At 35.9% G+C, this 11,018-nt stretch overlaps 1 protein-coding gene across 1 annotated transcript; it reads left to right on the forward strand.

Moving 5' to 3' along the window:
• Positions 1-2,339: 2,339 nt before the first annotated feature.
• On the forward strand, positions 2,340-7,976 carry LOC147407533 (F-box protein SKIP23-like). Its single transcript, XM_086436163.1, has 4 exons — positions 2,340-2,583; positions 2,672-2,769; positions 4,856-5,354; positions 6,507-7,976. Exon 4 carries the CDS (start codon positions 6,528-6,530, stop codon positions 7,725-7,727), a length of 1,200 nt encoding a protein of 399 aa, XP_086292289.1. The 5' UTR covers positions 2,340-2,583; positions 2,672-2,769; positions 4,856-5,354; positions 6,507-6,527; the 3' UTR covers positions 7,728-7,976.
• Positions 7,977-11,018: the final 3,042 nt, after the last annotated feature.

An 11,018-nucleotide genomic window follows, 5' to 3' on the forward strand; every position in this document is an offset into this window, starting at 1 on the left:
TGTCATTAAAAATGAAAATGGTGTGGAAGTTGATTTCTATCAAACATTATTTTTCAAAGTTTTAAGCTGAATGAGAATCGGAAGAAGTGGGTCAAGGTGAAAAGCTTAAGTGACTCCATGTTGTTCCTTGGTCAGAACACTTTCCTGTCTCTCTCTGTCAAGGACTTTTCGGGATGTAAAGCCAATTGCATATACTTTACAGACGATTATTGTGTGAGTGGTCCTTTCCTCCGCAGAGCCTTCAAGGCCGACTGCAATTCAAGGTGGTACGAGCCAGTGCGAACTAACATCTTGAATCCCCACCTCCTATGTCTCCCTTTCCTGGCCATCAATCAAAGCATTCCAATCCACCTGGCACCGACCAATCCTTACCAAAGGTTCTGAAAGAAATAGAATCGAATAAGAGAGCGGGTCGAGACGCTCTTTCGAAAGTGAGATCACCCACAACACAGATAGTTGAGCCTTACACAGATAGCTGTCGTGGGGTCATGATATAGGCATGATCAGCATGTTCAACTTGGAGGACCGAAGTGTCAAACCATTTCCATGCTACATGGATATGTTGAGATTAATTATTCGACCCATATGGGGTCACCCTCTCTGTATTCTTTCTAGTAGTTTTGCTTTGTTTAATTGTGTTTGAGAAATGACTGTTCTTAATTTATTATGCGTCTTGATTAATGTAGTAAGAACTAAGAACCGATATTTTGAGAGTCATTTAATTGAGTTATTTGTGTTTAATTCAGATTTTATAATCTTTGTAACAATTCTGATGAATTTGCTTATGAGGGGTACTCTGAATCTGATTGCCAACCTGCATTGAAGAAAGACCGCATCTATTTTTATTATTAAAATTAAATGGAGTTTTGTGGGATATCGAAATTAGAGGTTAACAATGTTGAACCCTTATTTTGTTATGATAGTAATTAATGTTATTCATTGCCAAAGCCTGTTTGGGTTATTGTCCCTCTCTATGGTAGAGAGTTGTCCAAAGGGTTGCTTTTGTAATATTTGTCTCTAGCTGACAAGCTTGGGAAACTTGAATTTTCAAGAATTAATTCTCTAAGTGGTTTTTCTTTTTCTTCACATTAGACAATGAATTAAGAGTTCAATTGTTTCAGTTCAAGCGGTTAAGATAGCAATTTTAATGTAATTTTTATTTTTTATTTTTTATGTATGAAGTTTCTGGATGTGACGTCAAATTATGTTTTTTCATGTCAATAGTGATTTACTTTGCATTCTTGTTGTTGATGGTAATGGATCTTCAATTTTACCTTCTTTTCTCAGTCACAAGGCTGAACTGTATTTTCTGTTTGTAGCTTGAAATCAACAAGTTGAACTGAAAATTTGCTATTCAAGACTGGTTTCTGATAATCATTGGGATAGGAAGTTGTACACTACGCAAGCTCATGGAAACACTTCTGGCATGAAAAACACCAAGGTTTGTAGGCCAGCAAACTTAACTGACAGCCTCAAGTGAATGCTAAACAATTTTCACTTACTTTTTTTATTGGAGAGAGGGAATTGGTTTCATCTGGTCTTTTGCTTGTATGCCCTGTGCAATTGTAGCTAAGGTTGGATAATCTCTATAATGTTTTTCAGATCAGGCTTAGTTGGAAGGAAATATGTCTAGTAACCAGTATCCATCTTTAAGGAAAGTAAATTTTCGTTGTTCTAAAACGCAGACATCAGTGTTTGAAGAGCGAAGAAAACAGTGGAAGCGAAGTTGTTGAAGTGCTTGCTATTAACAATGATGATCATATGTAATGTTTTGTCTAAACCCCAGGAGTAGGTGGCTTGTGTCAAAGTTGAGGAGGAGACATGTGATAGTAGAGTTGGTTTGAAAAATGAGACGGAAACCTTTTATTGAACCTTGAGGGGATGGATCACAATGTCAGTAGTGTTTGTAAACTGAGTGAGCGCAGGGAATCTTTCTGGTGATAACTCCAATTTTAGATGGCCAGGCTTATGTCACCAAGTACTTTGAGTTCCTTCAACTATGAGCTTCCATAGGTTAACTTTTCTGGGATGTGTTTCACAACACATCCAAGCTAGGTGCATGAAGTATAAAGGTATTTCTGATGCTTTCCTGGGCAGCTTTCTGGTATGATTTGTGGAATTTGGAATTTATCTAGTTATTTGTTTTACATTGTACTTCATAGGGTTCACTTATTTCAGTAACCAGGCTAAACGTAAGACGATTATCGAGCTATCTGTTGATAGTTCCCCTCTGGAAAACTTGTGAAAATCTCCGTGGGGCTTTGTCCTTGAGGAAATGTCAGGGTTAGCTAATGATTTCATGCAGGTATGTTTTTATGGATAAGCTCCCAATATATATATATATATATATATATATATTCTTTATTTAATAGCTTTCCTTATTTATTGCTAACATTTGTTTCATTCTGTTCTCTCTTCTTTTTGGATGATTACTTACTCTTGGTTTATTATTTATGGTATTCCATGCGTTTTTCAGCCTTACTGTTCTTTAACTCGATAGCATTTTATATTTGATTCTATGGTATGAGTGTGTTCGGAAGATAACTGCTGCATCCCAAATATGTCAACAGGTTGCTTTTAATGGTGAGCTAAATTTTGGGAAACAAAATCTATCCATGAAAGAAAACAAATATAGTTATCCCTTGATAAAAATTGTGTTATTGGTGTTCAGCTGAGCTGTTTCCAAGGAGTGGTTTTGTCCTTAAGACTGCAATTTACCTTCAGTTTGATCACATATAGGAGAGGATTGGAGAAATGACACTGGCACTGGTTAGTTCAGCTTGGCCAATTTTATTATAGTTTGCAAATGCTATGATGCAATTTCTGTGTACATACATAAATTTACATATCCTGTTATTTAGAAGATCCTATGTACTTCCACTTTGAAAGTAAGTTGATAAGATGTGGTCGAGAAAGGTGAGTTTAATTATTTTCCATGATTTCATTTTTTTAAACTTTCCTAATTTTACGTAAGTTTATCATTTTATTAGTGATGCCTATCAAGATTGGTGTTGAAAAACATTAGTATGAACAATGTTAAATAGCTCGAGGGCTTAGACCTATAGCACAGTTGTTTTGACTCATTGCAAAACAACTTTGAAGTCGTGGGTTCAAGTCCAGCTTACCCATTAGAAGTCATTAATTCAGGCACGCCCAAGCTCTCAATTGAATCAACTTGGTCTTAAATAGGCCTTGAATCGGGCTTGTATCAATTTTGACCTCCCATTTAATCGTGCTCGTATTGTCTGAATCGATTAGGTATTGGTGTGGATGATCCAAACTTTGAGATTAAGCTTCAAACTATATTTCCAGGGGTCTTTTCATGAGTTACATTGATCTTTTGGATGACTCATGAGAGGTTTTCATATTTCCATGAGTCTTTTTTGCCAACAAACATTGTCAACGCAAAATCCCATCTTTATTGAGTTTGGCTTGAGATCTTTGAAGCTTGGGATAGCTTAACACAGGTTAATTTTAGTGTGTATAGCTTGGGTCTTAGTAGCTGGAATTCTCCTAATGACTCAAGTTGTTCTTTTTTTTAATGCTTATGTTCCCCATTGTGGTTTAATTGGTGATGTGCTTGTAGAGCTTTGGACACGAAAAATGCCTATATCTCTTGTTAATCGGAGAAATTTATATGATAGGATGGCAATGAATGATAATCTTGGCTAAAGGAGAAACTTTATAAGAATGTTGGGCAATCAAGTAAATAATAGGTTCGGAAAATTAGTGTATTGGAGATAGGATGTTTAGATGGATTAGTAGCAAGATTAACAAAAATAAAATTACAATTTTGTGATTTGAAGGGACCTTGGTTAGCTAATATGCGACTATTATGGAGATGCCCACGTACGTATGGATATCAAATCTGGAAACAGGTATATAATTAATTTTTTCCTAATTCTGGACACAGATATGGACATTAGTATTGAACATATATTAGCATTCAAAATATATTAAAGCAAAAGATTCTTGTTTATTGAAGTATTTAACTTTACTTTTATGTACCAAGGAACTCCCAAGACAAAATGCTACGTTCAACCAATGTTCTGAAAGGTGTTGGAGGCTTTTGCCTTGAGGATCACCTCAAAGCAAGGCTCACGTAAAATGGCAATGAAAAGGCTTACATCTTGGGGGACTCGCACTCTTTTTTGAGACCGGCAAGTCTTAATCCTTATAGTGGATGATGGATTTATTTATTTTTCTTCAATTTTTGTTATATTATTAAATATTAGACAAATAATTATAAGTTTGTCTCGGTATATCATTTATTTTACATAAACCTCTATAGCTCTTCTACTTACGCTACTTTTTTTCTTTCTCTCAGTCAAATCTACACCTTTACTTCCCCTTCTCGCATTAGAGTGGTGTTTTATTTTAGTACTTGGCCTGCTTGTTACAAACTGTGTTGTGCTTTGTTTGAGGGGTTAGAACTTTTAAAGTCAGAAAGTTTGAAACTTTGGATATGATATAATTTAATTTGATTTTGAAGAGTTTAGTATTAGGATTTGGATGTTAAACTTTGGAATATGAAATTGCAAATTGTCATTTTTTTTTTTTTCATTTTCTAAGTGAGTGGAAGATCATGGAGAACAAGTGTCAATCTCTTATTGGTTGTTTGTGCAACAAAACCAATAGAATAGGAGTGTTCAATGTGAGAGGGGTTTTAGGAGTTGATTGTCGCCAACGTAAATAACTCTCTTGATTTTTGAAAGAGTCCATGCAAATTAAATCTCTTTAATGGGAAAATCCAGATTTTTCCTCTCATAAATCATAATCACACTTTTCTCTCACCTTTTTCTCCAGCATGTAGATTATTCCCTCATTTTTTTTTAATAATATTGTTGTTTTGCAGGATATTAAATAGAAGTTATTGGGAAGAATCATAACCAATTAAAATCCTTCAAAGCACATGCAACAAATTGGAAAAAGAGTAGCCTTACACGTTGGAAACTTGGAGCAAGAATTTACAATTCTTCAAACTCTTTAAAGTCTCTTAAAAGAAGCTTTATGTTGTTGGAAGTGCTCTCACCATATTTGAGTCCAACTTTATTGTGAAACAACTTTGATGTTCATTGGTTCTACAACTTCATGGATGATTATTTTGGGGTTACTAACGCCTTACATAGATAGCTGCCATGGGGGTTATGATGTAGGTGTGTTCAACTTGGAGGACGGAAGTATCAAACCATTTCCAGGTTACATGGATATGTTTAGGTTAATTATTCAACAACCCAAAAGTGAGCCTTCGCGGTCAGACATCAAATGCAGAGCATGGTGGCTTCACGACTCCAAAAGAATAGGGGCTAAACTTCCTGCACTACTAACACCTAAATGCTTTTGGTTTGGGTTCGGTTAGTATCATGATAATTGCCAATGAACACCTAGATCATAAGCAATGCTATGATTAAGATAGAATAAAACAATTAATTCATTTTTTTTTTAAAGCAGCAAATTCACTACTTTCTACAATGTCAAGCGACGAATTCATTATTATTTTTGGTCTAAAAGTGATGTAACTTTTGATCATGACATGTTTTTTACTAAACTTATATATCCAATTTTGGCATCTCATGAAGATATATTGACTTTTGAAAAACGATTATTGTTTTTGCAAAGCAACGAATTCATTGCTTTTGGAAAGTGGTGGATTTGCCCTTGAATTGGGAGAATATCCAAAATGCATATTTTAAATTGATGAATATTCTGTCGCAATTCATCTGAACGTATTAAAACACCTATTGAAAAAATCAAGTAACATAAAATGGTAAGAAAATGTATTTTGTATACTTTAAATCATTACATATTTTATAAATAGCCACTGAAAATTAGGTGCATTGTGCAAGAAAACTTTGTAGGGTTTTGTTAACATGTGCCCTAAGGGCAATGTTAAAGAGCATTAAATACACCTTCAAAATAAGCATTTGTAGGTATTTTTGGTAAGAAAAACTTTTTTGAGTGTATCTTTGGTAAGAAAATAAATTTCCAACGTGTATTTAATGCACCTTAACGTCAAGGGGTACATGTTAAGGAACATTAAATACACCTAGGTAATAAGCATTTGAAGGTATTTTTGGTAAGAAAAACTTTTTTGAGAACATTTTTGGTAAGAAAATAAATTTCCAACGTATATTTAATGCACCTTAATGTGCCCTTAGGGACATGTTAACAAAACACTTGTATATTAGGGTACATTAAGAGTAATTTCTTTAATACACCCTAATTTTCCTATGTAATAGATTATTTGAATATTTATAATAAGTAAAACCGCCAGAAATTAAGAGAATTTAGAAAGAAAATCTTATATTAAGATGCAACGCCTAGTCCTTCTGCCATAGTCCCACAGACAAACAATTATAAAAGTTTCAGGTGAGAGATCTGAAATGTAGGGTTACATTTTTCATATTTGTGGTTTCAATTTCGATTTCAAATATTATGTACAAAAAAAAATAATGAATTTAATTCCTCCCTCAGTTTAATATTTTCTGTACGTGTTTCTTTCACAGATTCTAACAAACTAAACAACAATGGGTAGCTGGTCCAATCTTCCGAAAGATTTGTTGGTGGAGATATCTAAGCAGCTTACGATCAATGCTGATTATGTTCGGTTTCATGCTGTATGTCATTCCTGGCAATCTGCTTTACCGAAGAAACCACATTGCCTACCATGCCAACTTCCATGGTTAATGCTACCCAACAAGGATGACGACACCCCACATCGTGACTTTTTCAATCCATCCAACAATAAGGTTTATTCACTAGAGCTACCTGAGGCTTGTGGAAAATACTTCTGGGGAGCTTCAGAAGGATGGTTAGCTTTTATGGAAGATAATCCGAAGATCTCACTACTGAATCCTCTCACAAGAGCTCAAATCCAACTCCCACCGGTGACAACATTTCCTCATATATTGGATTTCCAGATTTCAAAAGTTGGTAGGGAATATCTTTTAATAGATTACCTGGGCATCACAAAAACCTTTAGCCTAAAAGAATTAGCAGAAGAATTCATGCATAAAATCGTTTTGTCCAAAAATCCTACGGTGGAAAATTATATTGCTGTGGCACTTTGTGGAGAATTATCTGAGTTGGCCTTTTGTAGACCAGGAGATGATAAGTGGACTATAATAGAAGATGCTGGAAGTCATTTGGGATACATCGATATCATTTATGTCAAGGAGCAATTATACGCCTTAAATTTCGCGGGAACAGTTGATGTTTGCGATATCACCAGTCCTTCTCCAATGACAATAACTATTAAATCAGAGGAAGAGTTAAGTTACAAAATTGCCGACAAAATGTATTTGGTGGATTTCTCTGGAGAGCTCTTGCTGGTCATTAAGAAAACAAAAGAATATGTTATTAAAATTGAAAATGGTACGGATGTTGTGTTCTATGAGACATCAGGTTTCAAAGTTCTTAAACTGAATGATAATCAGCAGTGGGTCAAGATGAAAAGCTTAGGTGACTCCATGTTGTTCCTTGGTCACAACTCTTCTTTGTCTCTCTCTGCGAAGGACTTTCCTGGATGTAAACCTAATTGCATATACTTCACGGACGATTATTTTTCGGGTTCTAGGCCTTACAATGCTCACTTCCGTGGGGGTCATGATATGGGCGTGTTCAACTTGGAGGATGGAAGTATCTACCCATTTCCGTGCGACATGAATATGTTTAGGTTAATTATTCAACGACCCATATGGGTCACACCCTCACTGTATTCTATCTAGGAGTTTTGTTTTGTTGTGTGTGAGAATAGACTCTTCTTAATTTATTATGCGTCCTGATCAATGTAGTAAGAATCGACCTTCTTAGAGTTGTTTAATTGAACTATTTGTGTTTTTAATCAAATATCAAATTCAGGTTTCATAATCTCTATAATGATTACGATGAACTTTCTAATAAGGGTTACTCCCATTGTCACCCTGCATTCAAGAAAAATCACATCTATTTTGCTTATTACTATGAAGGGAGTCTTTTGCAGGTCTTTAAGTTAGAGGAAAGCAGTGTTGTTTTATATATACTCGCAAGAAATTTCATCCATTGCCAAAGCTTTTTTGGGTTATACTCCCTCCCTAAGGTCGAGAGGTGCCCAAAGTATTAATTTTGTGATATTTTTCTCCGGCTGATTATTTTGGGAAACTTGAATTTTCAAGGACCAATGCGCCAAGTAAATTTTCTTTCTCTAGACTTCCCATTGGACGACGAATTAAGATTTTAATTGTTTCAGTTCAAGTAGCTGTTGATATAGCAATTTCAATGTAATTTGTTTCATAATATGAAGTTTACTAGATGTGATGTTGAATTATGTTTTTTTTTTTTTTTTTTACGTCGATGGTGGTGTACTTTGCATTTCTTGTTGGTGATGATAATGGATCTTGAATTTTACCTTCTTTTCTCAAACACTCTTATGTTATTTTCAAGACTGGCTTCTGATATTCATTTGGATAAGAAGCTGTATGCTCTGCAAGCTCATGGAACCACTTCTAGCATGACAAAAGGAAGCAGAATCAGAAGTTAAAGCTTCCAAGACTTGTAGGTAGGCCAGCAACTTGATCAACATCCTCAAGTGGATGCTGAATATAAATTAGCAACCGAGAACCAACTTTACTCAAATCAACAAGATTTGAGGAACTTGGAATTTATTAAGTTATTTGTTTTTATGTTGTAATCCGTTATACTCACTTATTTCAATGAACAGGTTAAACGTAATAGGATTACTGAGTTATCTGTTGGTGGTTTCTGTCTGGAAAACTGGTGAAAATCTCACTGGGACTTTGTTGTTGACGAAATGGCATGGTTAGCTAATGATTTCATGCAGGTCTGTTTTTACTTTCCTTATTTATTTAGTTATTATTGCTAATATGTGTTATATTCTGTTATTATACATGTATCTTTCTCTTCTTTTTGGAGGATTTCCTACTGTTGGTTTTAGATTTATGGTATTCCATGGGTTTTAGAAGAATTTTAGAAGAGAAAAGTCAAATCTCATAATGAGAGCTTGGCATATATTTATAACCAATAAAAAAGGGAATAGATATAAATGCCCTTACAAAGAAATAAACAGAAACAAACTAATATTAATAAAACTAGAACTAACTATCTATCATAATATTTCCAATACCCCCCTCAAGCTGGGGCAAATATATCAACTAGGCCCAGCTCGGCGAGATGAGAATTTGTGACAAAAGGTCCAATAGACTTTGTAAGCATATTGGCTAGTTGATTTGAACAAGAAACAAAGATTGTCTTAAGTGCACCAGATCGAACTTTCTCCCTGAGAAAGTGAATATCAACCTCGATGTGTTTAGTCCTTTCGTGAAGGATTGAGTTAGATGCAAGTATGATAGCAAACTTATTGTCACAGAACAACGAGCAGGAAATCCCAACTCTATTAGCAAAGATCTAAGCTAAAGAAGCTTACATGTGCCAAGGGCCATAGCACGATACTCAACTTCAGTAGAGGAACGAGAAATCACACTCTGTTTCTTACTTTTCCACGAGATAAGGTTACCACCATAGAAAGTACAGAAACCAGATGTAGATCTTCTATCTGTAAGAGAACCCGCATAATCAGCATCAATGAAACATAACAGATGTAGCTGAGCAGTAGATGAATAAAATAATCCCAGACCAGGACGAGACTTCAAGTAGCGAAGGATACGATACACGGCATCAAGATGAGATGTACGTGGAGCATACATAAACTGATTGACTACACTAACTGCGAAGGTCAAATCTGGTCTAGTGTTAGTCAGGTAAATCAAACGTCCTATGAGTCTCTGGTAAGATGAAGGATCAGATAAAAGTTCCCCAAATTCAACATGAAGGCAATGATTCTGATCCATTGGGGAAGAGGTGGGATGACAACTAAGCATACCAGTGTTCTGAAGAAAATCCAATGTATATTTACGTTGAGATAACGAAACACCACGGTGTGAGCGGGCTATCTCTAACCCCAAAAAGTACTTGAGAGGACCTAAGTCCTTAACCTCAAAAACACTACCCAACTGTCGCTTAACCCTGTCAATCCATTGTGCATCATCTCCAGTTACTATAATATCATCCGCATAAACTAAGACTATGGTATTACAGCCATCTACTCCTCGTTGAATAAAGCAAGTATGGTCAGAGTGGCATCTGGAAAAACCCATAAATAAAATAACCTCAGAAAAATGTTGGAACCTGGCTCGCGAAGATTGTTTTAGGCCATACAGAGATTTAAGAAGGCAACATACTTTCCCAGAATACTCCCCCTGAAGACGAAATCCAGGAGGGGAATCCATATAAATGACCTCTGTCAGATTACCATGGAGAAAGGCATTCTTCACATCAAGTTGGTGAAGGGGCCATGAATGATAGGCCGTTAAAGAAATAAGTAAACGAACAATAGAAAGTTTGGCTACAGGGGCAAAGGTGGCTCCAAAGTCCTTTCTCGAAGTGTGCGTAAATCCCTTAGCGACAAGTCGAGCCTTGTAGCAATCAACAGTACCATCTACGAGATATTTGATTGTGAAAACTCATTTTCAACCAACAGTCCGCTTCTCAGAAGGAATAAAAACAAGATCCCAGGTGTGATTCTTCTGCAATGCATCCATCTTAGTAGTAATGGCTCTAGTCCACATAGGATCACGTAAAGCCTCAGATACAGATCGAGGAACTCGAATAGAGTCTGTGGTGGCAAGATAGGCTCGATAGAAAGGAGAAAAATCCTGATAAGAAACAAACTGGACTATAGGGTGATTAGTAACACACCCTCGCTTACCTTTGCGAAGTGCAACAGGTAAGTGAGAGTCAGAAATAGAAGGAGTAGGCGTAAATGTAGAAGGGGATATACCTGAGTCTAAGGAGGAGGTTGGCAAAGTTTGAGAGGGGGGAGGGCGACGAGAGTAAACTTGCAGCGGCGGCGGCGAAGATGAAGATGGAGAGAAAATTGGAGATGGTAACACTATTGGAGAAGAATCCTGCAAAGGAGAAGAGTCCTGCAAAGAAGAAGAAGTCTGAAAATATGGAACAGTTTC

Source organism: Akebia trifoliata, chromosome 3 (assembly GCF_017979445.1).
Source record: "Akebia trifoliata isolate Shusen 1 chromosome 3, ASM1797944v1, whole genome shotgun sequence".
Classification (NCBI taxonomy): Eukaryota; Viridiplantae; Streptophyta; class Magnoliopsida; order Ranunculales; family Lardizabalaceae; genus Akebia; species Akebia trifoliata.

Coding starts and splice junctions, on each gene's coding strand:
- LOC147407533 (XM_086436163.1), top strand. CDS start 6,528: ATGGGTAGCTGGTCCAATCTTCCGAAAGATTTGTTGGTGGAGATATCT.